At 32.9% G+C, this 18,403-nt stretch overlaps 1 protein-coding gene across 3 annotated transcripts; it reads right to left on the bottom strand.

Moving 5' to 3' along the window:
* Positions 1-1,787: 1,787 nt before the first annotated feature.
* LOC123219095 (protein SCAR1-like) lies at positions 1,788-8,286 on the bottom strand. Of its 3 annotated transcripts, XM_044640831.1 has the most exons (10): positions 7,802-8,285; positions 6,614-6,777; positions 6,086-6,209; positions 5,866-5,998; positions 5,442-5,509; positions 4,305-5,347; positions 2,716-4,274; positions 2,505-2,606; positions 2,182-2,289; positions 1,788-2,078 (listed from the first exon to the last, which is right to left on the bottom strand). In XM_044640831.1, the coding sequence occupies exons 1-10, from the start codon at positions 7,954-7,956 to the stop codon at positions 2,028-2,030; spliced, it is 3,507 nt and encodes a 1,168-aa protein (XP_044496766.1). In that variant the 5' UTR covers positions 7,957-8,285; the 3' UTR covers positions 1,788-2,027. The 3 variants fall into 3 exon arrangements, with proteins under 3 accessions (XP_044496766.1, XP_044496765.1, XP_044496767.1); XM_044640830.1 differs by having other exon boundaries at positions 2,716-5,347; positions 7,802-8,286; XM_044640832.1 differs by lacking the exon at positions 7,802-8,285 and having other exon boundaries at positions 2,716-5,347; positions 6,086-6,220; positions 6,614-6,752.
* Between the last annotated feature and the right edge of the window lie 10,117 nt (positions 8,287-18,403).

The following is an 18,403-nucleotide window of genomic DNA, read 5'->3' as shown; positions in this document are numbered from 1 at the left end:
AAGAATGAAGAAGCATGTTGATTGTGTTTATGGTCGTAAGTAATTAATTAATGCAAGTTGCTATTAAAAAAAAAATGAAGAAAGAAAAGTCTTCCCTTTCTTCTTTATGGTTTTGGTTTAGTTATACTTTATTAATTAATAATATTAAAGTGAATGGAAAGTTGGAAGCTTATTAAATTATGCCAGCATGAAACCCGATTAACATAATGGAAGATTGCAGAGATACATGATTGAATACTTAAAAAGAAAGGAAAAAGTAATCTAGATTGGATAGATGGATGCATTTTTGTTGTGAAAATTAATTTATGTATACTTGTAATGTAAATGGCTTCTAATTAACGTGGGACGGGTGGGTTCTTATTGTCTACTCGGTTTCTAATTGAGAATTGACAGCTTCCCATTTCATTTTATTTACCAATTGCCAAAAAGTTTAGAATATAATTTTAATATATAAATAATATCTCATCAAATAATTAAATATTATATTATTTTTATTTAAAATTATTTAATTATATAATAATATATTATTTATATATTTAAATTATATATAAATAATTTTATTTTAAAATAAAATTTTTTAACATGCTACAGGAAGTGAAACAATTATTAGTCGGCAGAAAGTCGCATTGATGGTTTCTACGCGAAGATATTTTTCCATTTATTATCTAGTTTTACGAGTAAAATTTTGTTAACTGACTTGCTATAATTGTTGAAAAGATGAGAATATCTTTATTAACTTTATAATGTTGACTAAACTTGAATAATTTTGGCTTTTTAAAACTTTATTAGCTGTACTTTCAACCCTTAATTTATATTAATTTTTAAAATTAATAATATAAAAAAAAATAAATCACTGGTAACCAAAATTATCAAATGAAATGATATGATTTAATCAAAATCGCATCTGAGATTGTAAGATCCAATTAGATATCGTCTCTCTCAATTTGATTTAGCTGAAAATTATATTATATTATATTAGTCCCATTCGGTTCAAGTAACAAATTACTTTTTAGAACTATTGTTATTAGCACATAAAATGAAAATAAAATCTTTCCCTCCTCTTTGTGGGTTCCATTTACATGTATTATTACTTGCTTAATTGTACTGATTAATTTCTTAAGTTTTATTCAATCGGGTTTCGGCAGAAGCATTAGACCAAAAGAAATGCTGAATAAGATACGATTATGGTAGTGGGATAATATATTATATCATGTATTATAAATCTAACTTTATATATTATGTATCAAATATTGTATTATATAATTTTTAAAAAATAAAATAATAATAAATATATTATTATTTTGAAAAATATCATAAACATCTATAAAAATTTAAAGTTTTTTATATACACCCTTATTATACCATCATTTTTTTAAAAAAATGTATCCATTCATATCGATAATATATATTGTATCGTATAATATATCTACTATATCATATTGATTACAATACATATAATAATATGTATCATTTTTTATTTATATCCAATCATATTATAAATTATATATTGTATATCATAATACACTAATAACTACGGATAAGAGCAACATCCTTGGGTTTTTGATAAACATGAAGATTGACTTATAATTTAAGTTAAACCACGTAGGAAGATGTTACTGTTGTGTTATCGTGGAACGTACTTTAACGATTTGCCTTAATCTTGATTAAGACGGAATTAATCATCAACAATAAGAAAGGTATTAAAAATAACAATGGCAGTTCGATTTTGATTTCTCTACCCAGGTTCATTACGCAATTTCACGTTTTAATTCAATCGCAGAACAAAATGAAACCTGAAATTTAACAATTCATATTATAATTATCTTATAATACATAAAATTACATCATTATAGAACTAATCTCTTCCATTTTGTTCTTAACAATTCAAAAAATTAATGAAACAATTGAAATTAATTACCAGATAAGGCCCCTACTATTAATTACAACAAAAAGAAACTCTGATTATACACATATAACAGCTTCATCAAACATCAATACTCAACACCAAGAAATTCATCATGAGAAGCTCAACTGTCACTCCAGTTATCATCATCCTCACCATCATCACTTCCAACAACCTGGCAAGTTTCCCAGTTAATTTTACAGTGTAATTCAATGGAAGGATTAAAAAAGAAACACAACTGTGAAGGAGAAGTTCAAGAAAAGAGGACAACTACAAACCTGCCGGATTGCATGTGCTTTCTCTATAATTGCGGTGACTTTGACATTTGCAGCTGGACCTGATGCAAAGATTGGCCTTGTTGCAACTGTCGGCCTTAGGCTGAATGACTGGGCAAAAGATAAATGCGTGTATTAGATGTATTAAAATTCATGATCTTAATGTACCAAAATTTATTTTGAGCTGCCATAAAGATAAAGAGCTTTCTACTTTGGTTAGTAAGTTAGCAGACCATATAATTGAAAGGAAAGAACAAGATACTGCATAGTTTAACTGGTCTATTTTCTGAAAAATGGTCATATCACAACAGAAAATAGCTACTCACTTTACTCCTAATTTGATGCAAGAAATCCTCCTCATCAAACCCCTTGCCATTTGCAACCTGATTAGCTTTCTTCTGCCTATTCAACTTCTGCTGGTCTTCATGCTGCACTTGTATAATTCCATAAGTCATATATTGGTAGTTCTGCATTCTTAATGATTTATTGAATATAAAACGAAACTTGAAAAAAAATTCAATAATTCAGCCATATTACCTCGCTGTGGCAATAAGAAATAGTGTTCTCCTTTTTTGAGGATAGTTGATTAGATGGGCGGTACTCAGGTTGCTGATTGATGATAGATCCCAAATGCTTCAGATCTAATGCATGTTTAAAAGCCTCTGATACAGAATATTGTTCCTCTGCAGCCATATCTGAATGTGGCTTAGTGACCCGCCATTGCACTGGAGGGAGAGGCGGTGGCAGTGGGGTGACTTCCCCATAGTTTTCCAAGTGTTCGATATTTTTAGGACCAGTAGACTTTATTTCTCCCGGTAATACAGGGTTCATGGCACCAAAACTTGGAAGATCAAGACTTGACAGAGAAGGTTCTACATTACTCTCTGTATAGGTACTTTGAAGTCCATGCTCCACATGCATGCCATTCTTAGTTGCTCCTTCCATTTGAAGAGAGCTTGAAACAGTTTCCATTGATGGAATTCGACTTAAAGCATCATATAGCTCATGGTCCTTGCTTTCTCCGGGGGATTCATCAGATTCCCACTGCTCTGAATTTGACTCAGACTGGTGGCTAGGACAATCATCTGACATATAAGGAGATGATCTGCAGAAGGTATCATCATCAGAATCAGAACCATCAACGTTCCGTGGAATAGCAGGCTCTGGGACCAACTGAAATGAAGCAAACATATCTCTAATGCCTTCATGGGATTGATTTCCATCAGGAAATTTTAGTTTCAGTTTAGAAGTCTCAAGGCCATCTATAGGGTTGAAAGATATTTTCATACGCTCAAGTGGCGGTGAAGAAGTGAGTGAACCTAGAGGAGATCCATGCCCAAACTGCTCCACAAAGGTCGTCTTTAAAATTGGTCGATTTGCATCAGAATGGTTCCCACTATCCCGATCTAACACACTAGCTACAAGAGAGCCTACTGATTCAGATTTTTCACTGTGAGCAAGGGGCAACTTTCTATGAAAACCATTTACAAGTAACCTATGGCCCAGTGTAAACACTAAAGATGAGTTTCCATCATTTCCATGATTTGCTTCCGTTGATTTTACTTTGACATCTGATGCCAGCTCTGTTCCTGACACAGCTACAGAAGTTCCATTCAAGACACCTTCATGACCACGATTAAAACCATTTTGTGAACCAATGGATTTTTCAGCTTTAGAATCTAGAAGTTGAACTTTTCCATTACTAGAACTTGAAACTGCCTTAACACTTTCAGCACTCTCAACCAATGTATTTGGTTTTCCTTTTTGCCCATCACTCTTGAGGGCTGGATTTGGAGGACCTACTTTTTCACATGTACTTCCAGCAACATAATACTGATCAGTGGCATTTGACACAGCAAAAGCAGGAGGTTTTGACGGCTCCAGTCCCAATAGGTTACCATTTGTCCAGAATGTAACTGATTGAACACCAGAACATTCAGCATGAGATTGTTGAGATTCTCTAAAACTGTTTATGACCTTATCACCAGATAGATCCCAAGAACCAGAAATTCTGGCGTCAGAGGATGATGGATCACTTATGACAGACTCTGCTCTTGGACCATCAATGATAACTGATTGTGCTTGACAAGCATCACCAACAACTGATTCTGCTTGACAAGCATCACCAACAACTGATTCTGCTTGAAGACCATCGATGGCAACTGATTCTGCTTGTGGGCCATCAGTGACAACTGATTCTGCTTGTAAGCCATCAATGACAAGTGACTCTGCCTGTGGGCCATCAACAACAACTGATTCTGCTGGTGGGCCATCCATGACAACCGATTCTGCTCGTGAAATGTCAAGAATATCAGCACAAGCACATACATCAGTGCCCAGTGAATGGGCTGAATTAGAAGACTTTCCAGAAATTTGTGTCTCAAGGAAAATAGTCTCCGAGAGGACTGAGTTTAGAGCACTGGGGATTCCATTACTGGGTAAGATGTTGGATACAGTATGAGACTCAATTGTAGATGGATAATGATCTGAATCATGTTCCATGGACCCATTTATTCCATGTTCTTTTCTTTCATTTTTGACGTCAGATGAATATTGCTTCACTTCTCGTTTTGTTTGGTAATCACGATCAATTTCAGATTCCGACTCAATGGTATTAAGAGCATCCATATAAGTGTCTGGTTCACTTTCAACTTCATCAAGCTGATTTGTATCAAAGATCAATTCAGGAGTGTCTTCATCAGATATCATGACATCCATGTGATCATCATTTACAAGGTTGGCAGTTCCTCTGTCCGGTGTATCTCTGTTTGAAAGCACTTGTGGGTCTTCACCCCTGTCACATTTTTTATCCTTCAGCCCCACTATTTCAGCCTTTTCATCCCAAGTAACACAAGAAAATCTTGGAGCAGTTTGCTCTTGTGATGAACCGCATGGAAAATTGTCATCTAATATCTGAGTTGACTCATCCAGAAAAACAGAATCAAGGGTATCAATATGCTGCATCAAACTAGAAGTGGATTCCTTAGACTCTTGATCTCCAGGTTGCAAGGAAGAACTTAGATTGAAAACATGTTCAATATAACCTGAACCAGTTCTTGAATCAAATGAATTTGAATGATCTCCAAAGTCTGATTTCAATTTCATGTCAATGGTAGATGCAGTTTGGGAAATACTTTGTCCATTAACAGCTTGAGATGACATATGGAATCTGCAAGGCATGACATCAATAAACATCCAGCAAATACTTCATCAAAGTGGATATTGCGAAAATTGGAATTTACTAAAGCATATATATAAATTACCTGCCACTGTGATTGGGCATTGATGCAATGTGTGATATTTCTCCATTCCTCTGAGAGGACCTTTTTTTCTGTGCATTGACATTATTCATTCAGAAAAAATTCCCAAAGGCAACCGCATTTAAGTAATTACATTGTTCATATACATGAAAGCAAAGTATGACCTGACTTGAAGAAATTAATTTTAATTCTCTCACTTAATAGGCACGAATTTCCATCCAGAAATTCTCAAAGGAAAATAAATCAACAAAAATAACACCACACAAGTATTTGAAAATTCAATATGTTGAATATAAGCAACTAAAATGAATTTGTGAGTACATAATATCTGATGAAAAGACATGAAAATAAATTTAAAGAATAGATTAAAGCTTCACAAAGTGATTGCAGTTCAGACCTAAAAGATACTTCATGAGTAAATTCATACCTTGCTTTTACGAGTCTTCTTATCTCGTTGTAATTTCTCAGCAGTTGCTCCAATGGAGCTACCTGATATTCTTTTGAAGAAGGTTGGATCTGAATATCTCTTCAGACAAGACCCAGGCCCACCAGCATCATATCTAATTGGAAACGCAGGAGAAATAAGTATCAAAAATAAAATTTGAACTTTCATTAATGCTGAATAAGATACATAAAAATAGCCATACTTGTCAAGCAACTGCAGGTGTGGAGGATCACGACATTCTTCATAGGAATCCATAATAAATCGTGGCAAGTCACTGTAGACAAAATGGTTTTGCTCATTTCCAATACGAGGATGCCACTCAGAACCTGCAAGGCAACTGCTTTCTATAAAGATTGGAATTATCTGAAAATCAATGTCAAATGGAGTCAAGGTCACAGAACACAATAAATTTTAAAGTAAGAACTCGAATAAGGAAAACTCCAAGAGTTGATTTAAGAATTAAACACTGAACCAGTTACTGTACAGTGCAAGGACACACTTTATATTAAAAAGACATATTTCGATATTTAGTTAATATTTATAAGGAGAAAAACTGAGTCAACACTAGAGAATCCCTCCCACTCCCCCCCCCCCCCCCCCCCCCCCCCCCCCCCCCTTTTCTTCCCCCGGTTAATATGTAATTCAATTATAAGACCATCTACATACACGAAGCTATGTAAGCAGCACTTACATACAAAAGCAAGTTACGGCATGGGTAAAAGAGCCATACCAGCAGTGTAAGCAAAATGAATGTGGCTTGTTTGGGCCAGTACAGCCTTCTCAAGAGAAGGAAGCGAAGCTTCAATGTGTTGCATGCGAACCATCAACCTATGACTTCTTGAAGCTGTTGTCATCACTTGCTCCTGCAACCCATGAAAAACCTCTGCCGCAAACCTAAAACATGTCAAAGATGCAACCTAAATCCATGTTCAAGGAGAAAATTTTTGACATATTCATTTCTGACCTCTGGATATATATGTAACACAACTACATAGATTCAGCAGTGTACCACAAAGAAGCAGGAGCAGAAAACAATCTCTATTGTTCGATCCTTTATCTCCTTCAAGGAGCTCAGTTTTAAGACCAGAAAGAAAAAGCTCAACGAAAATAAGAATTTTGTAAGTAGTTTTACTTGCTACTGAGATTATAGAGCATGCTGCTCTAATTTGCGCCAAAAACTCCTCTAAGTCATGCATTTTAAATGACACTAAGTCCAACAAGATTCAGACCGAAGCTAACTCTAATTAGTGAAATTTCATGTGAATAAATTGACGTAACAGATTTAACAAATTTCTTGGTTATATCTCCATCAAAAAATTTACTTCACCTTGACAACACATAAGTGCTCTTCAAGGAAAAAGCAGAGAAGGCCTTATAGAACACACCTCTGAGCACAAATTTTGGTAAATCACAAGTTTCAGAAATACCGTAGGATTTTCCCTTTTAATTACTCACTAAAGAGGATTATTTCAATTTGCAACACTCTAAATCTACATATAACCGGCTTTGCATACTCATGCCTCCAATCTTCATACTTCGAATTTGGAATTACATTTTCCTACCCTTTCCCTTCCGTCACTCAGGGGTAAGAATATAGAAACCATAACAAGCATACAAATAGTGAAACTCGAAGTTAGTTTATCATCAGAACACAAGAACTCATGTAGATGTACGGTTAGACTCAAGATTATCACTTGCTATTATCTTCAACTTTTATTCTCAACTCTTAAACAACCTATTTTGGACAAAATTTGCTAGTCAGTCACCTAAAATACTCCTACCATAAACTAATTCAACCAGCAAACACATAATAAAACAAAAAATTAATCATACAATAAGCTTAAGTGTATAATACAACTAAATATTAATGATTTTTGCGTAAATTTATGAAGAAAGCAAGCAAAACGACACAACATACTCAGCAAGATCGCCTAATTGACGCAAGATCCCAACAAGGCCAGCTACAGCAACACCGTCAAGCACGGCTTTGGGATCTTCTTTATTGGCCCCCTTGTAGAGGTCGGGATGGCCCAGGCTGTACTCATTTCTGACGGGGAACCTCAGCAACGGCATCGCTTCGGCTCAGAAACTGGAGAGAAATGCGTTCATGCAGTGGAAGTGAGAGTAAATATTAGGTGAAGGAATGAAATGAGAAGCGAATGAATGAATGAATTAACGAAGCAAATAAATGAGGGAGAAAAAAATTATTTTTTTTTTTTTGGAAAGGAAGGAAGGAAAAGAGTGGGTAGTTGCCAGATTGGAGCAGCTTAACTGCCGAGAGTGTTTTTGCGTTTGTTTGGGTTTGAGGCTAAGCTGAAGAAGACATCGGATTGCCAACGCTGCAAGCCATTCTCTCTCTTTCGCACTCAAAATACAGTGGTCTTGCTCAAAAAGACTAAACCACCCTTACTATTTTCAGAATATTACTAAATCAGAGAGTCGAAATGACGCTTTTAGGGTTTGGCGTGATAAAGGAGGTTTCTATCAGTGGAGCAAATCAAAATTTAAGCCATGAATGGGGGATGGAAATCTTTGTATGTTGATTTTTTTATAAAAATAAGTGTTGATTTTTTTTAAGGAAAGATAAGCAGTTGCTATCTTGTTTACACGGTAATAACGAAAGACTTGGAATTTGATAAAAGGAGAATGAATTGTCCAAAGACATTTTGGTAATTTAATATCCTTAAAAAAGACAGGAGGCAGACAAACGCAATCAAGCACAAACTCTTAAAACACTTGCTAACTTATTGTTATTATTGTTAACATGTTCCACGTTAACACTTTTTTAGTGGAACATAATTAAGTTAATAAAAAATAATTTTGATACAGAATCAAAACTTAAAATCCTATATTATTCTTAATTGTTTTAATTTTCAAAATTTTCTTATTATTTAAATTAACAAAATTTTAATATATTTTTAAATATAAATTTTATATCAACATCCTTTTTTACGTTCCTCCGCTTGGTAATTGGTGTTATTCTATCAACTCTTGAAAAGACTAGATTAACCCCAGCATAACTACCATTGCCACACAAGTCACCTCCCCTTTTGTTAACAAGCCAACCCTTATGCCCAAACTATGAAGACAACGGGGAGGAGGTCTCAATCCTCGTCTCCACAGATAATATTAATTTTCATTTTTTATTTATTCTCGTTATAAGAATGAAAAAGATTTTTTGTGTCCTTCCCATGAAGAGTAATCCCCTTCCCATTCTTTTCTCATTTTTATCCCTATAAAAAAAAATTATCTTTCCATACCTTTTAAATATAATATAAATATATTAAATAAAAAAATTAAGTAAAATTTAATCCAATTTACTATTTAAAATATCACAAATATTATATATTAACTACTTTAATATGTATAAAAAATATAAATAAATTTGAAAAACATAAATAATCTAAAACTATGAAGATTTATTAGTATTTTAAACAAAAACATTAATATAAAGAGGTGGGATTGGGATGGGGATGGGGACATGGATAGGGGATAAAGGAGGGGATACATATATTTTCAACCTCGACTATGAGATATTTTTCATCTTTGTCTCCAGTTTTATTGAAGAATCTTCTTCCTATTAAAAAACCCTAAATTTGAATTGAAATTATAATCTCTATCCCAAATAAAAGCCACCGCTTATTATTAAATCTATCATCTCTTGTCTTTTTGTTGCACGAAGCTTTGCCCAACCCACCCTTACAATCCTAACCAATGGCCTCAATTTCCTCTATCAACCGTTGATGTTTTGGATCTTTTCATTGTCATCTCATTTGAAACCAACAATGCCAATGGTAGGACCTATTTCTATGGTTGATAATTGAGATTTGTTTTGATGATTGAGATAGAGCATAGGCAATGTGGGTTGTTGAAATGGTTGCAGTAATGACAAATGGTGAAAAATTATGATTAAAGTTTTTAAACTTGAATCGTAAAATTAAAATTACATATTTTTAAACATGTTAAAATATCAAATCACCCAATTTAAAACTTCAAAACAACATACGTAATATAATTATTTTTAATTATTTTAAAGTTTTGGATAATACTTAATATTTCATCTTTATAACGTAAGTTTCTTCTATTGAAATAGAGTTTTGAGTGAAATGATAAGATTTATATGTTGGGTAGGTAAAAAAATATTTTAAAATAAATCCTTCCATCTCAATATTCGTCTGGTCTCCGCAGTTGACTACTCCTTATCTTCCAGAAAATCTTAATGTGAGATTTAGACTATATTGGAGTTTGCTTGTTTTATAATCACTATGAATTGACTTCAACCCATATTATATTTCCCTATTACCTAACCTAATCATCTCTAATTTTGACCATTTTCAAATAATTAGACTCCATCTGGAATCATGCATTTCTCCAAGAAAAGCCATAACTTGGTAATTTCCTTTTTCCATTAATAATCTTTATAATTAAACTTATACTATTTTAACCCTACTTGAATAAAGGCCAAAGAACTTATCCCTATCTAAATTTTGATGTGTTTTTAAAGTTATATATATAGAGTTTGAAAAATCTACGTTTCATCAATAGGTTAACTGTCGTTAAAATTTTTTGTTTGAGATAACGGTAAAATCGTTATTTTACTAATAATATTAAAAAAATATAAATCTCATAATTTTTTTATAAATTTTAAAAACTAATAATTTTATCCCTATCTAAAATTTTTTAAGTTACAAAAATAATATTTTTCTCTTAAAACCGAGGATTTATTTTTTTTCCTCTCTGCCACCGACAACGACACTTCAATACCCTACGTCCACCGGTGATAAGGCAATCAGAATGACAAAGCCTTCGTCGTCTAGAAGATGAATCAAACAATGAATCATCTAATTCATCTTCTATTGTCTACGACGGAGAAAGAATTGGAGTTGATCATCAAAAAATGGAAAGAGATTTTAAAACTCTAGAAAAGAAAAGTGATTTTTTTAAAAGTTAATTTTAGAAAAAAAAATATTAGTTTTTTAAATTAATAGAAAGAAATAAAATAAATTTTTAGAGTTTTAAAATTTATTAATAAAATAATAATTTTATTTTTATTTTTTATAAAAAAATTTAATTATAATTAATATATAAATATAATTTTAAATTTTTTAAATCCTATAAACATGATTTTGAAAATATATCCAAATTTGGTAGAAAATAATCCTTTGGCCGTTGATAAAATATTATTACAATAAAGTAAGGCAGGCCGAATACAATATTGGATTGGATCAAAACATGATCCGAATCATGTCGTTGGTTTTAGGCATCTTTCTTTTTTTTTTTTTAATTTATTTTAATAAGTTATATTTTTTACTAGATAAAATAAAAATAATAAAAATAATACCCGTAGGACACACTCGGATCTAGAGTCCCTCTCACAACTGGCAACAATTATATATAATATGGATATATATATTCCCGAGAAAACCACTCATATTAAACCCTTTTTTTAAGGCCAAATTAACTATTTAAATCCGGTAATTAACCTAATAACTAACACATTATATAATTCAAAAATTTGTTATTTATGTAAGTCAAATAAGTTTTGAATCCAAATCCTTTTCACATATTTGTCCCTCCAAGCTACCCTAGGGGTTGGGGCAACAATTTAATATTATGCACAACTTCAAATCGAAACCAACCCAGAATCTTTTGGAAGCTGCCATCATTAATGCTTGCTTCAAATTTGAAGATTTTATTGCTAACCATATTAATAGTCATCTTCAACAATTTGCATGTTCAGTTTCATTTTAGGCAAGGCAAGGCGAAAGTGATTCTTCACCCATTTTATAAATGAGAAGAGTGGGTGGAATGGATGATGGAAGAAGGTGGCTTCAATGAATGCTTTTGTTTGGGCAGAAATGTCGTGTTTGCAAAGTCGATTATGAAAGGGACATAGAAGGCCAAGTATAAGCCTCATACTTATTAAATGCATATTCCATAAGAAGAAGAAGAAGAGAGACCCATTTTTTTATGATGCACCTTTCGTCTTTCCATCCCAAAAGTTAATGCCAAACTGAAACTGTGTTGGTAGGGCACCATTTTACATTAGTTTCATATGCAATAATCGTCATTAGACACTGATTTATCCTGTACAAATATTTAGATGATGGCAAAAGCTTCCAAGGGAAAAAAAAAAAAAACAAGATGGATTGAATGCTGACATGATCCCCATATGACGCATTCAATATGCAGCCGATTCAATGAGCTGGATTGAATGCAATCTGTTGCACAAATTAAGTATTTTCTGCAATCTGGATTATCTCAGCTGGGTATAGTAATTGAAACCAGAAAATCATAAATGGGAGAGGGAGGATTTCGGCCTACTTATGACTCACATGGCCCAATTTGGGGCCTAGCTCAGAATGTACTTGGGCTATACAAATATAATCGGCCAGCGATGGCCTCGGGGGCCACTGGTGATGCGATGCGGGGAACCGAGGATTGAAAGATGGGTAGCTAGAAACATTGCATTGGGTGCAATTTATTCAAAATTAAGCTGGCCAGCATCTTGCTTTACACGATTTATACTCTTAGACGTTTAATATTTTAACATTATAGCCTCACAGAATTGGCAGGGAAAGAGTTGCTTCCTACTTCCTAACACCACTCAATAATATATGAAAAATTAAGGGATCCCTTTGATAAAAAACACTTAGAAAGTTATGTAAGAGCGTTGAAGGCAGATAAAGAAGAAGCAAATTTTATTAGAATGGCAGACATATTGGGGAGCAGGCTGCGCAGAAAGAGCTATCTTTGCTCGACCATGAGCGTCTTTGATAAAGCGATAAGTGCCATAACTTTGTGGAGGCAAAAAAACAAGTGAAAGAGGGCCCCTGGATGACTAAAAGGAGCACTGAAAGACAATTGGAGAAGACGGTAGGGTCAGTGATCACGTGGAATGAGGGGTCTTTCCGTTGGGGAATTAAAGCAAAATATAATAAAGAGTGGCATTTTGCGGAAGTAATGCTACCACTTATCTGCACAATCAACTACACCGATTGAAGTTTTGTTTTATAAGGTGACTTAAGTTTCAGTGTATAGATGATATTTGTTTGCCTTTCCCTTTTTCCTTTGAATGACTAAACAGTGCAAAGTTCCTGCCCTTTGAACATTGAACATGGTCCTTTCTTTATCTCATCACAACATCAATTCTATGCAAAAAAATGTCTTTATCTTTGATTATTATTGTTGATGCAAAAATCTATATGCTAACAAAAAGTACAAAAGATTGGGTCTAGCCAAGAAAATGTGAGTTAAATTTTACACGTTGAAAGACAAAGTCTTCATGATATGAGTTATCATTTATATGTCAAATGTTGACAATTCGAACTACCTGATGTAATTTATATTTCACATGTTGGTAAGACATATGTTCGAATATGAGTTATATTCTACATGTTGAGGGATAACATCTCTATGACATAAGTTATCATCTATACATAAAAGGAGGATCTTGTTTGGAGGGAAAGAGGGATAGTTGTGTGAGAAGATGGTGTTCTTGTAACAACTAGTCAATGAATGGGAATTGTGGTCTCTAATCATGTTATCAAAGCAATCTCATGTTGTAGATCCACGACAAGACATAGATCTGGTTTTGATGTCAATCTAGCATAAGTTAATGACTACACACAGAAAATTGTCACCATTGCAATGTGAGTTATAATATACACATTGTTGATTGAGATTTTCATAACATGAATTATGTCATACACATCAGTAATTGATTTTATAAAGATGCGAATTAGGGTCTGCACATCATAGATTAACAACAAAATGATACAAGTTATGTTCTACATATTCTAGATGGACCTTGTCATGATATGAGTTTCTTTATGGATGTGATTTAGCTTCTACACATTGAGAGTTATCTACATGTAGGAAGTTCATACCCAATGAGGGAATGACTACTCCATCATGTGATGCACATTAGGTGGAATTTTGGATCGTATGTCTAGGGACACCCTATTGTTATCACTATTGTTGTCACGTCTTTAGGTGCCTCTTCTGTAAGGTTGACTAAGAAGAAATTTGATTGTATAAAAATTAAATATTGTCTAAGAAACTAACTAAAAAGTTATTGGATAAAGAATTGGACTATGAGACATTAAAGAATATATATTTTTAATTTGAATATGTTTTCCGAATCTAAGACAGCAATTATATAGATATAATCTACATGGGTTTTTTCTTTTTTTTTTATCAATACAAGTTTATTGTATCGAGATTGATAACATATATCTACGAAGATTAATCATGTTTTATTCAAATAATTCAATAATTTAAAATGTTTTGTATCATACATATTTAGTTTTCAAAGATTCAAGGTTTGAATTAGAAGGTGAATGCTTTCAATAGAGACAAAATAGATTTCAAAGTCATAGTGGAATGATCTTGGTGAGATACCATTCAACTTACAAATTTAGACCAAGTTGTATAGTGAATGCGATGATGGAGTGCTTGATTACAACATTTTAAGGTTCTGGTTAATAACTTGCTAAGGTGGAGAATGGTCGAGATATTAGCAAATTCTTAAGAATTATTAATTAAGTGTATGCACTGAGCTAATGTAGTTTGCATTGTGAACGATTATTATGCCATTTTGAAACAGTTTGTGGTTTATTTCAATGATATTAATTAGTCTTTTACGTTTAGTATAATTCCCCATCAGTTCACTGATTGTTGAAGAAAATAGAACAAGTCATCCCTGACGATAAGCTGATCTCAGGCATACAAATAGATTTGACGTATCCTGTGACTTGTTCCTATGACAAAACCTAGGACCCAAGTTGGCCTGCCACCTGTGGCTCAGCACCTCCAACTCATAGAAGAGGACATATTTTATTACCAGTATACATTCAAAAACCGGAGATTTCGCTTCATTTACGAAAGAATGTTTCTTGTGCTTGTAACCGTTAGCTTTTGCCCTAGACTTAAAGCCGTTGGATCATGCCCTAATTGTTATGCCTTTTATTCGGTGATCTAGTCTCTATTTCTTTTGGGGTGTGTTGTCACAGCTCAATATTAATGAGTATGATAGGGGTTTGGATAGACGTGCTTGATAGGTATGTTAAAAGGTAAGTGAGTGTGATTATTGGTTTCTAGAGTGTGTTGTAGTTTGTTGAGGGCGCTTTAGCCATGAAATATGCATAATGTAATGATTGAAGAGGACTAATATATCTATATATAAATTGGTTCGGAATTGAAGTCATCTCCCTAATGAGTGTAAAACAAAATAAAACCAATAACCTTATACTGTAACGTTAATGCATGTAAGGCTGATCCTAGAAAAAGGCAATATCAAGGATGCCTTTATTCGAAAATTATACCGTGGTAAAGCACTAAGAGCTAGCGATCTTACTTACCATCAATATCTTGACAAGTGTTACATATTATGACGTTATAACATCAGCAGCATTTTAAAAATAAATAGCACAGAGAAGAGATTAAATTATTGTTCGGTACGATGTAGACATAATAAACCTATAGCATAACATCATGGCCAACTTTGTCCACTTAGGAGATTATGTATAATCATCAACTAGGACCCCCTCATCAGAATACCTCCTTATTTTTACATAGAAAAAAGCTAAGGCCAAATTTATACCAAGCTGTTCTGATTTAACTTTTTAATGAGAGAAATTAAAGCACTCCAGGACTGCAAGGGGCCATATATAGGAATCTTGTATTTTCATTATACTCAGAAGATTTTTTTTCTCAATCACATTATGCTTTCTTTGCAAGATAGACATATTAACACAGTCAATTCTTCCTTCTGAATGGGAGCCAAGATATTCCTTGTAATTGAAGTATGTATATTATGTGTAGTCTCCTTGTCTATTAGGGCAAAAGCTGCGAATTCTGGTGACCCCTCAGGAAAGCGATTTACGCCTAGCCATGAAAAAGTAGTCACAAAAAGACGAAACTATAAAATCTGAGTAAACCATACGAGTTAGCTGAATGTAGATATAAAATTAAATTGAGCTGGCTCGTGATGGGATTCGCAAAATCATCAAGAACAATAAGTAGCATCAAAATAGTATTAGAAATTTGGCGTTATTGCCTGCTTCCAAGGCAACCCATATATTTTGACCAGGCCATTTCTGTAAAAGAATGCAAAGTGTGCGTGTTTTTGTGTGTGTGTACACACACACACACACACACAAGCCAGAAATGAAGATAAATTGTTCTTTGTTTTATGCCAAACATATGATCCCACATCCCATGTGTTACGGTTGAAATAATTACAAAAACTTATAGCACTTGTCCCACATAAGATCTTCACAATATATTTATGTGGGTAGGCATTCATAATATGTTTCTCTAGTTAATTTCCAAAACCAATACACTCTTCTGCTGGATTCCCATCTCAACCATCCATACATGTAATCAATCGTATAAGATTTAATATACATGAAGTGAACAAAATCAATAATCAAAATTATATTAGGATCCACCTATAAATTATAAAATATTAAATTAAAAGTCTTTAAAGTAGTAGGAATATTTGAAACTCTATTAAATTTACAAATTTGAATCCATAAACTGTCAATATTACTTGTATTGAAGTGATTAGTTTTCTACTCTTAAAACATTCTTGAATGATAATTTTTAATAGGTAAAAAATTATATTACATTGGTTTTGAAGTGGGCTTTGGGCACCAAGTTAATATATAATAAGTCATTGATCCTATAAAAAATCTAATAAACCTTAATATTTATGTTGTTTATCTATATTATAACATTTTTTAAGTATATTATATTTATTTTTATTAATTACTTAAATTCGTCTATAAACTATCATTAAATTATTTTATTATCTTATTTTATTAAGTCAAAATTATAATTAAAGATAACTCACGAAAAGAATTTTCTAATAAATCTCTATGAGATCCACCATTTGGCAGCAGTACTCAATCTCTCAACTCTCAAATGACTATCCATGCATTAGTTTCCTTTTAACATGAGCTCGATTCTGTATATATAAGGAGTTTTCCATACATACATGAACGATTCATTCAAAATTTTGGCTTTACTATTACAAAAGAAAAAGTATATTAATAAATAAGGTAGGCAGCATCTCTGCATTAAAAGATGAAATAAAAACTTGGTGTGGACCCTAGAGGCATCGCATGATGTGTCATAATTGTGTGAAAATTTATTGTCATTGTACAAGGTACTGCTTTCAGTACTCACCGGTAAAATGTACGTAAGTGAAAACAGAAATAACTTTTGATATATTATAACGAAGAAAAATTTCGGAAAAATATATACAGTACAGATACGGGATCGAAGACGTCGTCGTCCCAAAGTATAATGTTTGCCTTCGTTTCTTTTTTATGTACTAGACAGTTTGCCCTATATATAAATCATAAAAGGTTTCTTTTTTTTTTTTTCCCCAGTAAGAAGGATTGATTGATTAAACTTTAAAAGGTAAATGTTTATAGTCCGACAAAGAGTACCTTCAATTTTTATAGCAGAATTTCTGTAGGGTTTCTCCATTAATTTACTTTAGAATCAGACACTTGTATTCTTTACGCTAAATATTGATGCACTATTTCTATTAAATATGTGAATACAAAGATAATAAAGAATCAAGATTAGCTATATGGGTTTAATCAGTTTAAATGTACTTTAATAAACTTAATTTAATTGAATCAATAGAAATGAAAATATTTGGACCATTGGATCCTCTAGTCCAGCTAACCCAGCAAAGAAGAAGGTAGCATTGAAGAGGTTCCCCCACCAAAAAGAAAAAACATGAAAATAGCACCTGTAGTTTTCGTTCATACTCACTGTATTTATAATAAACTCCCATGGCTGAAAAAGAAGAACAATCCATTTCAAAAATGTGGTTTTTGAGTTAAATGAAGGTGGTCATTTTCCATGCCTTATAATCACTACTTTGCATAATTATTTTTTCTTCAACTTGCTTCCAGAATCCAGACATGGCATACCAATATCATATAAAATGTGCCATAGCATTAATTAAGGTTCATTTTTCCTCGATAATGCCCACTAACATGGATTAATTGGTTTGAATTAATGGTCTTCGGGAAGTACATTTATTCTCTGAAGAGAGAAGGTGAATGCCAAAGCCAAAGAGACTGGCACTTAAAGACAATATAAAACTTCAAACACAGCATTATTAATGAGAAGCATATACTGGAGACTGGACCCATCTCACAAAGATGTCTAAAATTTGTACCAAAACGATCAATCCTTCTTTTCAATGTCTTGCAATTTCAGTTGATCAAAGATTTGTATTATTATGGAAGACAAAGAATTTTTCTTTTTTTCTTTTTTTCTTCCTACTAATGGAAATGTTTGTATTATTATCCCACTATCCTGCATCAAAAATCGAGAAATCCTGGCCATTGTATAAAGCAAATATGCAGATTGATAACTTGATTTTATATAGTAGATCATGAATCATGATCATCTAGTTAATTTGTCTTCCACTTTAAACTTGTATCAATGGAATTATCATCATTCTCCATCCACGTTAGGTGTACCTCAGTTT

The sequence above is a fragment of the Mangifera indica genome, chromosome 6 (assembly GCF_011075055.1).
Source record: "Mangifera indica cultivar Alphonso chromosome 6, CATAS_Mindica_2.1, whole genome shotgun sequence".
NCBI classification, from domain to species: domain Eukaryota; kingdom Viridiplantae; phylum Streptophyta; class Magnoliopsida; order Sapindales; family Anacardiaceae; genus Mangifera; species Mangifera indica.
Note: the sequence above shows the minus strand (reverse complement) of the source record. Positions and strands in the feature narration are given on the sequence as shown.

Coding starts and splice junctions, on each gene's coding strand:
- LOC123219095 (XM_044640830.1), bottom strand. CDS start 7,956: ATGCCGTTGCTGAGGTTCCCCGTCAGAAATGAGTACAGCCTGGGCCAT. Junction 6,778..7,801: donor CAATTAGGCGATCTTGCTGA/GTATGTTGTGTC, acceptor GACATGTTTTAG/GTTTGCGGCAGAGGTTTTTC. Junction 2,290..2,504: donor TGCATCAAATTAGGAGTAAA/GTGAGTAGCTAT, acceptor TCTTTTGCCCAG/TCATTCAGCCTAAGGCCGAC.